We start from the raw sequence: 16147 nt of genomic DNA, 5'->3' as shown, positions 1-16147 counted from the left end.
CTAGAGCAGGGACGTCCAGCTCCCAAGAGACTGCGATCTACTCCCGGGGGGGGGGCTGGCAGTGATCTACCCATGGGGGGGGAGTTAAGAGTTGTTGAACTTTTTTTAGGGGGGCAGGTCAAAATTGTTGCCCCTTTTTTAAACAGTAAGTGTGCAGAATTAAAATAAATTGCTCACCAACAACACATTCGCTAACATACAAACACAGCGACGCAGGGAAAGGCGGAGGGGCGGAGACATGATTCTAAACAACGCAATAAGGATCCCACGGTTGACCACGATCATCCTGTGGTAAACCAGTTGGATACCCCAGCTCTAGAGTATCTATTACATATCTCATATTATTTTTCATATGGCTTCCTGGGAGAAATCCTGCTTGGTCCTCATGAATATAGTCTTTCAGTATACGTTTCAATTTACTTACTATTATATCTGCAAATATTTTATAGTCATTTTTAAGGAGAGATATAGGTTGGTAATTCTTAACTGATGTTTCCTTAGGGATTAAGGTTATATAGACCTCCTCCCATGATTCTGGTAGCTTCCCCGTACAGTGGTACCTCGGGTTACATACACTTCAGGTTACATTCGCTTGGGGCCTCCTGCTGCCGCTGCGCGATTTCTGTTCTCATCCTGAAGCAAAGTTCTTAATCCGAGGTAATATTTCTGGGTTAGCGGAGTCTGTAACCTGAAGCGTCTGTAACCTGAAGCATATGTAACCCGAGATACCACTGTACTGATTTAGAATCATAGAATCATAGAGTTGGAATAGACCACAAGGGCCATCGAGTCCAACCCCCTGCCAAGCAGGAAACACCATCAGAGCACTCCTGACATGTGGTTGTCAAGCCTCTGCTTAAAGACCTCCAAAGAAGGAGACTCCACCACACTCATTGGCAGCAAATTCCACTGTCGAACAGCTCTTACTGTCAGGAAGTTCTTCCTAGTGTTTAGGTGGAATCTTCTTTCTTGTAGTTTGGATCCATTGCTCCGTGTCCGCTTCTCTGGAGCAGCAGAAAGCAACCTTTCTCCCTCCTCTATATGACATCCTTTTATATATTTGAACATGGCTATCATATCACCCCTTAACCTCCTCTTCTCCAGGCTAAACATGCCCAGCTCCCTTAGCCGTTCCTCATAAGGCATCGTTTCCAGGCCTTTGACCATTTTGGTTGCCCTCCTCTGGACACGTTCCAGTTTGTCAGTGCCCTTCTTGAATTGTGGTGCCCAGAACTGGACACTGTACTCCAGGTGAGGTCTGACCAGAGCAGAATACAGTGGCACTATTACTTCCCTTGATCTAGATGCTATACTCCTATTGATGCAGCCCAGAATTGCATTGGCTTTTTTAGCTGCCGCGTCACACTGTTAGCTCATGTCAAGTTTGTGGTCAACCAAGACTCCTAGATCCTTTTCACATGTACTGCTCTCAAGCCAGGTGCCACCCATCTTGTATTTGTGCCTCTCATTTTTTTTTGCCCAAGTGCAGTACTTTACATTTCTCCCTGTTAAAGTTCATCTTGTTTGTTTTGGCCCAGTTCTCTAATCTGTCAAGGTTGTTTTGAAGTGTGATCCTGTCCTCTGGGGTGTTAGCCACCCTTCCCAGTTTGGTGTCATCTGCAAATTTGATCAGGATGCCCTTGAGTCCATCATCCAAGTCGTTGATAAAGATGTTGAATAAGACCGGGCCCAAGATAGAACCCTGTGGCACCCCACTAGTCACTCTTCTCCAGGATGAAGAGGAACCATTGATGAGCACCCTTTGGGTTCGGTCAGTCAGCCAGTTACAAATCCACTGAGTGGTAGCATAGGCAAGTCCGCATTTTACCAGCTTCTTTACAAGAATATCATGGGGCACCTTGTCGAATGCCTTGCTGAAATCAAGGTAGGCTACATCCACTGCGTTCCCTTCATCTACCAGGCTTGTAATTCTGTCAAAAAAACAAGATCAGGTTAGTCTGACATGACTTATTTTTCAGAAATCCATAATGACTATTGGTGATCACAGCATTCCTTTCTAGGAGACTGTTTCTCACAGACTGTTTGCTTAATGATCTGCTCCAGAATCTTCCCTGGTATTGATGTCAGACTGACTGGGCGATAATTATTTGGGTCCTCTCTTTCCCCCCTTTTGAAAATAGGGACAACATTTGCCCTCCTCCAGTCTGCCGGGACTTCGCCTGTTCTCCAGGAATTCTCAAAGATGACTGCCAGTGGTTCTGAGATCACATCTGCCAGTTCTTTTAATACTCTTGGATGCAGTTCATCTGGCCCTGGAGACTTGAATACATCTAAACTAGCCAAGTATTCTTGTACTATGTTCTTAGTTATTCTGGGCTGTGTTTCCTTTGCTGAATCATTTGCTCCAAATTCTTCAGGTCGGGCATTGTTTTCTTTATCGGAGAAGACTGAGGCAAAGAAGGCATTGAGGAGTTCAGCCCTTTCTGTGTCCCCTGTTTGCATTTCACCATCTTCTCCTCTGAGTGACCCCACTGTTTCTTTGTTCTTCCTTTTGCTACAGACATACCCATAAAAGCCTTTTTTGTCGCTTTTAACCTCTCTAGCAAACCTGAGTTCATTTTGTGCTTTAGCTTTTCTGACTTTGTGTCTACAAGTGCTGGCTATTTGTTTGAATTCCTCTTTGGTGGTTTCCCCCCTTTTCCATTTTTTGTACACATCCTTTTTTAATCTTAACTCAGTTAAAAGTTCTTTAGATGGCCACCCTGGCTTCTTTAGGCACCTTCCATGTTTCCGTCTCATTGGTATTGCCTGAAGTTGTGCTTTTACTATCTCCCTCTTAAGAAACTCCCAGCCATCATGAACTCCCTTTCCTTTTAGTATTACTGTCCATGGGATCTCACCCAGCAGTTCCCTAAGTTTTATGAAGTCGGCTTTCTTAAAGTCAAGAAATTGAGTCCTAGTATGCTTGGCTGCTCCTTTCCGCTGTACAGTAAACTTCAGAAGAGCATGATCACTTGCGCCTAATGATCCTTCCACTTCTACCCCACTAACCAGGTCACTAACCAGGTCATTTATTAGACTTAAAAAGGTAAAGGGCCCCCTGACCGTTAGGTCCAGTCACAACGACTTGGGTTGCGGTGCTCATCTCACTTCATTGGCCGTGGGAGCTGGCGTACAGCTTCCGGGTCATGTGGCCAGCATGACTAAGCCGCTTCTGGTGATCCAGAGCAGCGCACAGAAACGCCGTTTACACTGGAGCGGTACCTATTTATCTACTTGCACTTTGACGTGCTTTCGAACTGCTAGGTTGGCAGGACCTGGGACCAAGCAATGGGATCTCACCCTGTCGCGGGGATTCGAACTGCCAACCTTCTGATCGGCAAGCCCATGTGGCTTAGTGGTTTAACCCACAGCACCACCCGCGTCCCAACTTATTAGATAGAGGGTTTTAACAACTGTTTGGCTGGCATGCTAACTTACGCTACGATAAGGCGAGAGTTCGCAGAGATTTTACGACTCATGTAATAAAAAGATCTCTATATGCAGTCTGGACAAAAAATAAGGGTATCCTGGAACAAAAGAAACCCTGGTGGTTGTTGCCGATGGGAGCCATGACAGTAAAGAAAATTAACAAGATGGTTGAATGGGTTACGTATAAAGAAATTATCTGTGAAGAAGGCAACCAACTAAGACTCAAAAATTTTGAAGAAATAAGAAGTAAAGTCAACAATTGGTTACAATACCACCAAATACGTGACTTATTTAAACAAGATAAAAAAGGGCTTTAGTAAAGAACCTTCAAGATTCAAAAGTGACTTGATGATGACTTATGAAGTGATAAGGGAAAATTTGATAAAGATGTTTTACAGATGGTATTTAACACCAACCAAAATATGTAAAATACATAAAACCAAATCTGTGTTGGAGGTGTAACAAAGCAGAGGGGACATTCATACATATGTGGTGGACATGTGATAAAATCAAAGGCTTCTGGGATATAGTGTACGAAGAGTTAAAGAAAATGTTTAAACAAAACTGTTAAGAAAACAGAAACTTTTTTATTTGGGATACTAGACATAGATATTGCCAGAGAAAATAAGAAAATATTCCTTTACGCCATGGGAGTGGCGAGAACACTAATTACCAAAAATTGGAAAAAAGAAATAATCCCGACAAAAAAATAATGGCAAGACAGATTATTTTATTATATTAAATTGGCCAGATTGACAGAGGCAATTAGGGGTCAAACCAAACAAAAATTCCAAAAAGAATGGGTAAAACAAAGAGAATATTTTTAATAGCAGTGCCCTCAAATTAATACTTGGACTTATTTTGATTGATTTCTGCAAAATAATTTATGGTACTTAAGTTAAAAACAAAGAAAAAGGAGTAATAATGAACTAAAAAGGAGATAGTTTACCAAAAACGATAAAAGAACCATGTTGAGGATTAAATCAAATGGAAGAAAAGAAGAACTGAAATATGGTGTGTGTGTGTGTGTGTGTGTGTGTGTGTGTGTGTGACTATTTGTTTTGTATAAGTTTTCATATGTTTACTTTTTTGTTTTGTTTTATGTCTTGTTGTTTGTTTCTCTCTTGATTCTGTATTATTATTTTTATGTTCAGTTTGACAAGTGTGTGTATACGTGTTGTAAATAAACTGAATAAAATTTAAAAGATGATAGATAGATAGATAGATAGATAGAGAGAGAAATAGAGAGAGAGAGATAGAGAGATATGATATATAATGACAACAAAACACTGTCTAAAATGTATAAAATTTTATTAGAATGGTCAGTGAAGTATGAGGAGGTAAAATCAGCCATGGTAAAGTGGGAAAGAGATCTAGGTCATAATATACAACTCTCAGAATGGCAAAAATTGTGGAGGGAAGATCTTAAATTCACAGCATGGAATAAAATTGGTCAGCTCAGATTGAAACCAACAGACCATAGCAAGACATCAAAATCAGTGTTAATTAGGATTGCAAAAAAAATAAATTAAAAAAAAATTCAAGATTTTGAAAGAAAAAAAAGCTGATCAACTTTTCTGTCTGAATTTTCACTTTTTGAAATATGGCAACCCTATGTTAATGAAAAGTTCAGAAAGTGTCGGCCTGGCAGGCAGACTTATGAAGGCAGGATGCTACCATACAAAAGCTGCACGGTGGATTCAGTATAATGGTTTTAACTATGGAATTGATCGCTTTAGGGCTATTGCATTTCTTCCTTAATTTATTGTTCTATGACATTTTCCTTACTATCTCTGCTTTGGAATGGTGGTTTGTTCTAATACAGTAGTTGCATTGTTTACTGATTTTGTTTTGTTTTGTCTTTTTCCCTTGTTTTATTGGATTTTTTATTTTTGTGTGTGTATATATATATATATATATATATATATATATATATATATGAAATAAAATATTACTGTTTTGTTTGTATGTCACCCCGAAAGATATTGTTACTGGGCAGGATATAAAGAATTTTCTTTCCTATCTAAGTTGGTGGGAAATTTAATATCTTTCCTTCTTTTTCTTTCTTCTGACTAGTAAGCGATTGGATTATGTCAACCATGCTAGGAGGCTGGCAGAGGATGATTGGACAGGCACCGAGGAGGAGGAGGAGGAGAAGGAGAAGGAGGAGGCAGGTGCAGACAGTGCAGACATGGAGATGGAAGTCGGGACGAAGCTACCAAAACGCTACGCCAACCAGGTGAGGGGGACTGGTAGCAGAGAGGAAAACTGAGCAAGGGGAAAACTGGGCTCCAAATAGAAGCCAGCCCTTGTTGCTTTTGTGTATATGAGGTATCATTCTGATTATTTCCCTCCTGGGACATAATTTTCCCTAGAGCCTTATTTGTTAGCAAAATGTGAATTCAAGTTTCTGGCTCTTTAGAGTGGAGGCAGGAGGCTGTAGACTTGTGGTTCTGAGAGCAGAACCTAATGGTTGATCTACCTGAGGAAGCGGGTCAGAATTAAAAAGATGAGGTACAAATACTTCCCCCAATCTAATCTGACAAACTGGGAACTTAATAAAAAATTATCTCTGTTCAAACAATTATAAATTAATTATATATTATAAATTAATTATATATTATATTATATATTTATATTTATATAAATTTATATATATATTATATAAATTATATAAATTAATTATATATTATATTGAGAAAGAGAGGAGCTAAGCCAAAAGTGTCTCTGAAAAGCGCTTTTCTTATCCGTAATTTGCTTCCTGTGTTCTTATTTATAAATTCCTTGATAATCTTTGGAGAGTGATTTGTCTTGACTTTTCTGGCGTATTTGCAATTGCAGGAGACTTTTTACAATCCCAATCAAACCAATTAGCGTATTTTTCGCCCCATAGGACGCACCGCCCCATAGGACGCACCTAATTTTGGGGGGGGGAATAAAGAAAAAAAAATTTCCCTCCCCAGGCACGGGGCAGGCGCGGGGGAAGCCTGAGCTTCCCCCGACCCGAGCCCCCAGAACAGCCTGCTATCTGCAAGCCTAGGGAGCCGCGCCGGTCTCCCCAGGCTTGCGGAGAGGTGCGCGAAGCCCGGGGGCGCTCTTCGGCGCGCACCAGGCTTCGGAATGCAGGCAGCTCTGCGCTACCCTCCGGAGCCCCGCGTGGCTTCGCACCAGGATCCAGAGGGTGGCGCAGAGCTGCAAGAAGCCCTGGAGCGCAGGCAGCTCCGCGCCACCCTCCAGAGCCCCGCGCGGCTTCGCGCCGGGATCCGGGGGGTGGCGCGGAGCTTCAGGAAGCCCTGGAGCGCAGGCAGATCCGCGCCACCCCCCAGAGCCCCGCGCAGCTTCGCGCCGGGATCCAGAGGGTTTCGCGGAGCTGCAAGAAGCCCTGGAGCGCAGGCAGATCCGCGCCATCCTCCGGAGCCCCGCGCGGCTTCGCACCGGGATCCGGAGTGTGGCGCGGAGCTGCAAGAAGCCCTGGAAAGCCTGCATTCGCCCCATAGGACGCACACACATTTCCCCTTCATTTTTGGAGGGGGAAAAGTGCGTCCTATAGGGCGAAAAATACGGTAGTTTGGTGTTGGAATGAACTAGATTTGTACCTCCCTTGGACAATGCATGGTTTCAGTTCCTCTATTATTTGCTGATACGGTCCTAATTAATATGTTAGGTGCATTCATATAGTCAACATAGACTTTCACACTATATTTTAAATCCAGGTTGTGAACAATTTTTCCTTTCTTTAGGGAAGGAAATATTTTCATGTCATTTGCCATTGGTTTTTAATGCTATTCTATATTGTGTTGTAAGCTCTCCAGGAAATGTTTATTGATGAATGACTATAAATCCAACACCATTTAATGTGTTTGTGACCAAACAGAGGTGGAATATACTGTTAATATACTGTTATATTGCTCCTTGTATATAACTACCGTAGGGTTTTAAATAGGATTTTTGGACAGTTTTCTTTTTGAATTGCTGGAAAGAAATTTGCCAAGTATTGATTGTTAGGGATAAATTGTGCTCTGTTTGCTCTAGATGCCCTGAAAATCAGACAAAAAATTCTAGTATATTGGGGGTCACATGTGCTAGACTATAAGTAATTTCATTGTCCCCGAGAGGGGGCAATGACAATAAAGATATTATTATTATTATTATTATTATTATTATTATTATTATTATTATAACTTTCTCAATCTGGTATTTTGTAGTGATCAAGCTTTTTTTAGCAAATAAGTTTGTCTGACTGATTATAAATCTAAGAAATAATAACCACCATTAAGAGAGTGGGTTGTTGTTGTTTTTTGTATAGTTGGTACAATGTTAATAGATTTGGGTTATATCGAATCCTAAGAATACTTGGAGGAAATCCATTGAAATTAATGGACATGACTAACTTGAGTACATTCATGTCAGTGGATCTCCTCTGAGTAGAACTTGGTTGACTACAACCTTATTTGATTTTTCTCCTTTGTGGCTTTGAGTACAAGCAACGGAATTATGGTCATCTGGGAGCATTATAGAAAGAGAAAGTGGAACCGCAGAGGGCCACAGATTCAGGCTATGTACACACCATACATTTAAAACCCTGGGAACTGTAGTTTGCCTCTCACAGAACTCCTAGGACCTTTAGCAAACTACATTTCCCATTGTTCTTTTTGGAGTTAAGGGGGATGATCTTTAAATGTATCGTGTTTATACAGCTTGAAAGTTGTAACTGAAACTGAGATCCAGTTGAGATTTCTGCATTGCAAGGGTTGGACTAGATGACCCTGAGGACCCTTTCAACTCTACAGTTCTGTGCTTAATTAAAGAGTTTACTCATGTACAATGGTCAACCTAGGAAAAGTGGGAAAATAAACATAAAGAATAAACTACTTGAGGGAATGACCCTTATGTGATATTAATGTGACTATTTCTCATTTATTGATTTTATTTCATTTATGAGTCTCCTAATAAAAAATAGTCTCCAGATGACTTACAAAAATGCAGGGTTGTTTGCTTTTTTAAAACTAAAATGAAAATCAAACCCTGCATTTTAAATTATCCTAATCATTACTGTGAGTTCTGAAGTAATTTAGCAAGAAATAACCACAAAAAGGGAATGATATAATACTCAGTGTAATAAATAGGAAAGGAATTTTTAAAAAGTCATATGAAAATGATAGCAAAAGCCCACAAACCACGAGGACAAAGCTAGTCTCCCCCTACGGATGGTTCCATCCTCAAATCCCTCTAGCCCTGCGACATAAGAGTTCCTGGAATGCTGAAGTTTCATGGCAACTTTGAAGCAACAAAGCATTTTAAATTTGAAGAGTCCTTCATAGTTGCCAGTGCAGGGCTTACTCAGTGAGCCCTTGGGGTGAAGGCGAAAGGGAAGCCTTGGTTGGCTTTACTGTGAGGGCTGTTGAGGGCCTTTGACTTACTTTGTTTGCTTAGTTTTCTAGGGACAAATGCAGCCAGGGTTCTTTAAGTTCCCACTGGTTTAGGAAGCACGTTCTGTTTCAATGCTGTCCATAAGCAAGTGCCAGCTAGTTATGGCTTTCTCTGCAAAAGGAGGCCTTTCTTATCAGCCTTTGCTGAGCGACAAGCTTTCTCTTTCTCCCTTCTTGCCAGCCAGCCAAGAGAAGTGGCTTAGAGCAGCCTTCCTCAAACTCAGCCCACCAGAGACTACAATTCCCATCATCCCAGACCACTGGTTCTGCTACCTAGGGATCATGGGAGTTGTAGGCCAATAACATCTGGAGGGCTTAGAGCTACAGCAGTAGCCTGGAATTGTCATTTTAGGGGGAGAAACTTAATTTTTGTACATTTCTTCAGTGAGGGATCTTAAAAATATGTTTTTGGGTGTGAGTTCACACTTGCAATTATTTTTGTGATTGGAAAACATTTAGCTTAGTAAGTCTACTTTTGATTAAGAAGCATATAAACAGCTTTCAGAAAATGAAAGACTTTTACTTTTACCTTCTGAAAAGTGATTAATAATAACAACAATAATAATAATGAATAATAAAACTTCAAGCACTTGGCAATCATTTTTTTGTTTTCTATGCAATTTTACACATATTTTACTTACCAAGCAGTCAATCTTATCAATCAATCAATCTTATCAATCAGTTTTACCAAAGTATCTTTAGAATTCCTGAGCCACATTGCAACTTTTTAGCACCCCTCATTCTTGGAATTTGAAACTTCAACACTCTTGACCACAGCAGCTTCCTCCATCTCAAACCCCAAGAGGTGCCTAGAGCTCTGCGGTTTGCTTCATTGTGGCAGCTCTGGAGTTTGCTGCATCTAGTGGCTCTTTGGGCCAGGATTAATAAAAATAAAGAGGAACAGAGAAGGTATCCTCAGATCATCAGTCCAGTGCTGGCTCAGTACTGACTGGGTTGCCAGGCTCTTGGGCGGAAGTCCTTTCCAGGGGAGAATGAAGCTGAGGCCTCCTGCCTGCGAAGCAAGTGCTCTGCCGCTGGGTTATGGCCATCTCATAGCCTTGACAGCTGTTCAGGCCTGGCTTTAACCAGTAAGGTTTCTGGTTGCATTTCTCCTTCTGCGCCACGCTTTCCCAGCCTGGTGCCTCCACTTTTTTCCAGCTGCATCTCCCATCATCCCTGACCATTGGCCATGCTGCTTGGGGCTGACGGGAGTGGTAGTCCTACAGTGTCTGGCAGGCACCAGGCCAGGGAAGGCTGTGACATTTGCCGTTTCCCCCAGTGCTACAAGTGAACAATTTTCTTTGCTGCCTTTGTAGCTGATGCTGTCTGAATGGCTGATTGACGTGCCCCCAGATTTGGTGCGGGAGTGGCTGCTGGTGGTGTGCCCTGTGGGGAAGAGGGCTCTTATTGTGGCATCTCAGGTAAGAGACCGTGGCTTCTACCACAAGCCAAACCAAGGAAGAGTTTTTATCTTGCTGCTTTGTAAATTGTCTTCCTGCCGCATTCTAATAGCTTGGCAAGCTGGGGTTGAGGAACCTTTGAAATCTGGCAACTTTCGCGTCCGTGTCCAAAGGCTTATTGCATGTGAAACTCCTCCAAGACTACGAAATGGATCTGTTCCATCTCGCCCCATCTGAACAAGCTGCATTTTAACAGGGCTTAACAGAGCATTTTTTTTAATTTTAAAAAAAACACACTCCATTTTAAAAAGTATTTTGATGATTTCTAAGAACTTGTTTTCCCTGCTGCTTCTTATCTACTGTTTTGTTGATAGGTTTGTTTAATTGTGTATTGTGTTTGTGGCCTTTAACATTTTTGTGATCCCAGCCTTGTTTTTAACAACTTGCATGATCACTGTAGGTGACAAAGAATTCCATATAGGTGAGTCAGCAAGCTGGCGGAGGGAGGAGCCAATCACTCCATCCTTCCTCCAGCATCCACTTGGCATCTGTTGGCATGGCTTGCCAGGAATGGCCTGGCAGGCCAGAGTTGGCCCATGGGCTAGAGGTCCCCCACTCCTGCTGTTAAAAAAAACCATAATTTTCTCTTAATATGTTTCTTTTTAAAAAAAGAAATGAGAGCAGCCATCACTGCAATGAGTTTTAACAGTAATACAATTCCAAGGTACAGTCTCAAGTAATGGTCTTCAACTGGTGGGGAAGGACCCACTAGTGGGTTACAGCCTGATCCAAAGTGGGTCGCAATAGGAGTACTACCACCATGCAAATATATGGTAAAAAGATTAAGAAATGGGTCCCCAAATGCATATTTGGGTTGAAAGTGGGTCCTGAGTGTGAAAAGGTTGAAGCTAGCTGGTCTAAAGGCACATGAGGCTAAAGCTAAGCAGTTCTGGGTCTGAACAGGCAGTTGTCTGAAAACCTGAAGGAGCGTCTCCACCCCCATCGTTCAGCCTGGACACTGAGATCCAGCGCCAAGGGCCTTCTGGCAGTTCCCTCACCGCGCAAGAAGCGAAGCTACAGGGAACCAGGCAGAGGGCCTTCTTGGGAGTCATGCCTGCCCTGTGGAATGCCCTCCCACCAGATGTCAAGGAGATAAACAACTATCTGGCTTATAGAAGATATCTGAAGGCAGCCCTGTATAGGGAAGCCTTTTGATGTGTAATGTTTTGTTATGTTTTTATATATGTTAGAAGCAACCCAAAGTGCCTGCAGCAACCCAGTCAGATGGGTGGGGTACAATTATTCTTGTTGTTGTTACTATTATTACTACTACTACTACTACCACATGCAATACTGCCTTGGGCTTCACAATGGAAGAAAAGGAAGGATATAAACATAATAAAAGATATGTGGGGTTTGGGGGCCTCCCCCCCCCCGCTCTACTTGGAGTATACAATTTAGGAAGTCCTTTTACAGTGGGGGGGGGAATCACTCTTGTTTGTTCTTGATCCCTTCCTCCTCCTCCCTCTCTTCTCTCCTTTCAGGGCTCCACTGCAGCTTACACCAAAAGCGGTTTCTGTGTCAACCGATTCCCTTCTCTTTTGCCAGGTGGGAGTCACCGTACTTCAGCAACAGGGAAAGGTAACTTCTTGATTCCCCTCCCTTTTTGCAATCTCCCAATGGGCAAAGATCTGCTTGAAAGAGACACTCCAGGTCCTTACTCAAAACCAACTTTCGTGTACATTCATTACCCACCTTCCATGGGTTTTTTCTTTTCTTTTTGCCATTGCTTGAGCGATAGGTCATTATCTATAACAGGTATTGTTTGGAACAAGAACATCATTCTGGGCTATTTCATAGAATAGAATCATAGAGTTGGAAGAGACCGCAAGGGCCATCGAGTCCAACCCCCTGCCAAGCAGGAAACACCACCAGAGCACTCCTGACATATGGTTGTCAAGCCACTGCTTAAAGACCTCCAAAGTAGGAGACTCCACCACACTCCTTGGCAGCAAATTCCACTGACGAACAGCTCTTACTGTCAGGAAGTTCTTCCTAATGTTTAGGTGGAATCTTAGGTGGCAATATATTAATCTTTATCGCAGAAATTCTACCCAACAAGGACAGTTATAATTTATTCCATCTTAACATCTCTTTTTAAATTTCCACCCATGTCTTAACATAATTATTTTGAAACAACATACAATTCAAATTTCTCATGGTTAATACCTAAGTACTTTACTTTTTTGTCAATTTGAAATTCAGTTTTCTCTGTCAAAGTCTTGTTCTTCTGTTGTCATATTCTTTATTAAAATTTTCATTTTCTAATGATTAACCTTAAAACTTGCTAGCATGCCAAATTCCTATAATTTATTCATAAGAGTTTCCACTCCCTGTAATGGGTTTTCCAGAACTATCATCAGATCATCTGCAAAACTCCTAATGTAGTTTCCCTTTTTAATCTTTATCCCCTTAATTCTCTCATCTTGTCTAATATCTCTAAGCAAGACTTCCAAAACCAAAATGAAAAGCAATGGTGACAGTTGGCACCCTTGCCTTGTTCTCTTCTGTATCTCACAAGTTTTTTTTAATTTTCCTTTAACAATTATGTGAGCTGTCTTCTGCTTAATAAATCAATTTCACCCATTTAATGAAATCTCCAAAGTTCATTTCTTGCAAAGCTTTAAACAGAAATTCCCAGTTCACAATGTCAAAAGCTTTTTCTGTATCCCAAAAAATCAATACAGCTTCTTGTTCTGACAGTTCAAATACTCCAAAATATCTAACATATTTCTGACATTGTCTCTTAACTGTCTTTTAGGTAAAAATCTATAAATAAATCTATTAAAAAAAATATACATCATGACCAGCCTTGTAAAAAATAAAAAAAAACCTTGCTGCCAAAATCACTCCAAATAATTTATAGTCACTGTTCAGTAATAAGATTGGCTGATTTTTTTTACTGAGGTCAAATCTTGTCCCTCTTTAGGTCTAAGTGGGATGTTGGCCTCTTTTTAGCTATCTGGTATATGAGTATATTATTCATTGTCCTTGTTGTAAGGGTTGTAGAAGTTCTTCAAAAAATTGATAGTTAGCAGCTGGCCGCTGTACCTTTTCTTTCTTGGATTTTTTAATAGCATCGCATAACACCTGAATTGTTAAAGGGCCATTGATTTTTATTTATCTATTTTTGGGAGAGTCTGAGATTTTTGCTGGATGTTGTTTTTGCAAGTAATCATCTATCCGACCCTGCCCCCCCCCCCAAGATTGTTTGAGCTTTATACAGCTTAGAGTAAATTTGATCAAAGTTTCTTCATATTTGTATTGTTCATTGTTATAACATTGTTTTCTTGCAACTTCAGGATCACTTTCCTTAGTTTGGCTGAATTAACTAAAGCAAATAGTTTTAACTGGATTTTAAATTATTCGTTCCTATTTTGAATTTTGCCTGTTGTCTTTGTCCATGGAGTTTTCTTGGCAGGGATACTGGAGTGGCTTGCCGGTTCCTCCGCCAGGTGGATCACGTTTGGTCAAAACTCTCCACTATGACCTGTTCATCTTGGGTGCCCTGCTCGGCATAGTTCATAGCTTCTCTGAGTTATTCAAGCCCCTTCGCCACGGCAACTTCGCCACAGAAGTGCCTGGCGTGCTCTGGTCCATGGGAGTCGGACACGACTAAACAACAACAAAATTTTGAATTTATTGTGTAATTCTCTTCTTTAGTGGTTGTGCAAACAACTATTCTGAATAATGCCTGTTATAGGGTAGGGAGCACTGGGGATAAGTGTATGGAACCAAGGGACAGTGGCCCAAAGAAGTTTGGGAGCCACTGGCCAAGATTAATCTCTTGCCTCTTGTTGTGTGAAGAATACACAATCCTGGACTGCATCTACAGCGAGGCCCAGCAGATGTACTACATCCTCGATGTGATGTGTTGGCGGGGACACCCTGTGTACGACTGCCAGGTACCTTTTTGCCTCTGGTCCTGCCACTGGCTTGCATCCCTGGCAGCTGTTTCCTCCTCTCTGTTCCCTTTCTGAGACACTTCCTGAATTCTGCTAAAACTCACCTGTAATGGTGTTTTTGGAGATGTTGCCCCATAGTTAAATTTTAATTTTTTTTATTTAATGGGGGGCATATAAGAGGTACAACAATTCTGGGAGCAAAGTAGACCCAAGCCATTATGGGACTTAAATACTAATAGTGACACCTTGAACATGGCCCAGTAACAAATTGGCAGCCAGTGCAGATCTCTGAGCAGAGGTGTTAATACGCTGACAGGGCCTCGCTCCTGTCAGCAACCATGCTGCAGCATTCTGCGCTGGCTGCAGCTTCCGATGTTCAGCTGACTGCGGTTTTTGGCATGGCGACCAAGACTAGCCCTAAATAGTGGATCCCTCTCCATATACTTTCTTTTAATCTATAACCAACATAAGAGCTTAGCAAGATAAGGGATTCTGCTGAAGTCATGATAGTTTGCTTCACAATCCAGAGCAGAAGTAGTTGCTCTGCTTCTACAAAGCTTCTGTGTTGCCTCCTTTTGGGGTTGTTCCATGCGGAGCTCATAGAAATTCAGATGGATTTCCCATATTCAGGGCAGAGCTCTTGAGGCTGCTGCTTATCACTTAGTCCCCTAACATGACCCTCCTGGCCAGCATGGTGTAGTGGTTAAGAGCGGTGGACTCGTAATCTGGTGAACCGGGTTCGCATCTCCGCTCCTCCATACAGCTGCTGGCTGACCTTGGTCCAGTCACACTTCTCTGAAGTCTCTCGCCTCACAGAGTGTTTGTTGTGGGGGAGGAAGGGAAAGGAGATTGTTAGCTGCTTTGAGACTCCTTAAGGGGAGTGAAAGGTGGGATATCAAGTCCAAACTCCTCCTCCTCCTCTCTTTCCCCCCCCCCCCCAGACAGACTTCAGGTTCTATTGGCTGCATTCAAAAATGCAGGAAGAGGATGGCCTGGGAAAGAAAAGCCGTCTTAATCCAGTAAGTCCTTTTTGCTCAGAAGTGTGGAAGTTCTAGACAAGTGATACCTGCAAGGAAATAATCTGCTGTGAAGTCTTCCTTTTCAGGGCCCCCTTACAGGATACTCCATTTCATTTACCCTCCCCATCCCTGGTGTTCTGTCCTGTTCCCCCCTCCCCTGCCACCAGCCAGCATGCTCAGCCTTCAATCTGCTTTTTTTTTTGCGGTGCAGGGTGTTTTTTCCTAAATATTTTTTAATTATTATTTTTTGTGTGGGTGCTTCTGCATACCTTTGGGTTTACCTGCAAACTCGCTGATGCCTTCTCCTTGTGCTTGGGTGCTGTTGATTTTGGATGCGCAAGGGCTGGCAGGCACATGGAGAATAGAGTTTGCTGTGGCAATATATCGGAGGGGAAACTTTCTCAGGTCAAGGGCCACATTCCCTTCTGGGCAGCTTTCTGAGGGCCACATGCTGCTGGTGGGCAGGGCCAGAGGCAACAGTGTGCAGAGAACAAAGCTATAGACTTCGCTTTTGCACCATGTGCTAGCTTCTACACAGGATCATCCACCCTTCTTTGTCATCCGCAACCCTTCCCCTCTGCAGGGAGGTGGGACCGATTCGGATGGTCCGCCCCCGCCACTTAATGGATCCAAATGGTTTCCAGAGAGTGTCAGGGGGTGCTTTATCCCATGTTGATGGCCTTTCAGCTGATTCCCTGGTGGCCCGCTGGAATGTGGAGTTAACCGAGGCTATTGACTGTCTGGCTCCGAAGCGCCCTCTCTGATTGCATGGAGCCCAGATAGCCCCGTGGTTTTCCACAGATTTGAGGGCAATGAAACAATCGCTGTGATTGCAAGAGTGCTGGTGGCAGATAACTCATTCTGAAGCTGACCGGACACTGGTTAGAGCTCAATGTCGAGCC

At 42.4% G+C, this 16147-nt stretch overlaps 1 protein-coding gene across 6 annotated transcripts in view; it reads left to right on the top strand.

Moving 5' to 3' along the window:
• The window catches only part of SNUPN (snurportin 1), a 36747-nt gene that overhangs the window by 5198 nt on the left and 15402 nt on the right, over nucleotides 1-16147 (top strand). For 4 of the 6 annotated variants that reach the window (XR_014519239.1, XR_014519240.1, XM_083475888.1 and 1 more), the window contains 5 exons: nucleotides 5513-5671; nucleotides 10178-10282; nucleotides 11806-11902; nucleotides 14129-14226; nucleotides 15168-15245. Coding sequence is in view for 3 of the 6 variants with exons in the window: in XM_083475888.1 (XP_083332014.1) it covers nucleotides 5513-5671; nucleotides 10178-10282; nucleotides 11806-11902; nucleotides 14129-14226; nucleotides 15168-15245 (537 nt within the window). In the remaining 3 variants the exon portion in view is untranslated. Of the gene's footprint in view, nucleotides 1-5508; nucleotides 5672-10177; nucleotides 10283-11805; nucleotides 12110-12339; nucleotides 14227-15167; nucleotides 15246-16147 lie in introns of all 6 variants that reach the window. The other 2 variants (XR_014519238.1, XM_083475889.1) reach the window with 2 other exon arrangements.

This window comes from Podarcis liolepis (assembly GCF_965112155.1).
Source record: "Podarcis liolepis genome assembly, chromosome: 14".
Taxonomy (NCBI): Eukaryota; Metazoa; Chordata; class Lepidosauria; order Squamata; family Lacertidae; genus Podarcis; species Podarcis liolepis.
The sequence above is the reverse complement of the archived record's forward strand: the minus strand, read 5'-3'. Positions and strand labels throughout refer to the sequence as shown.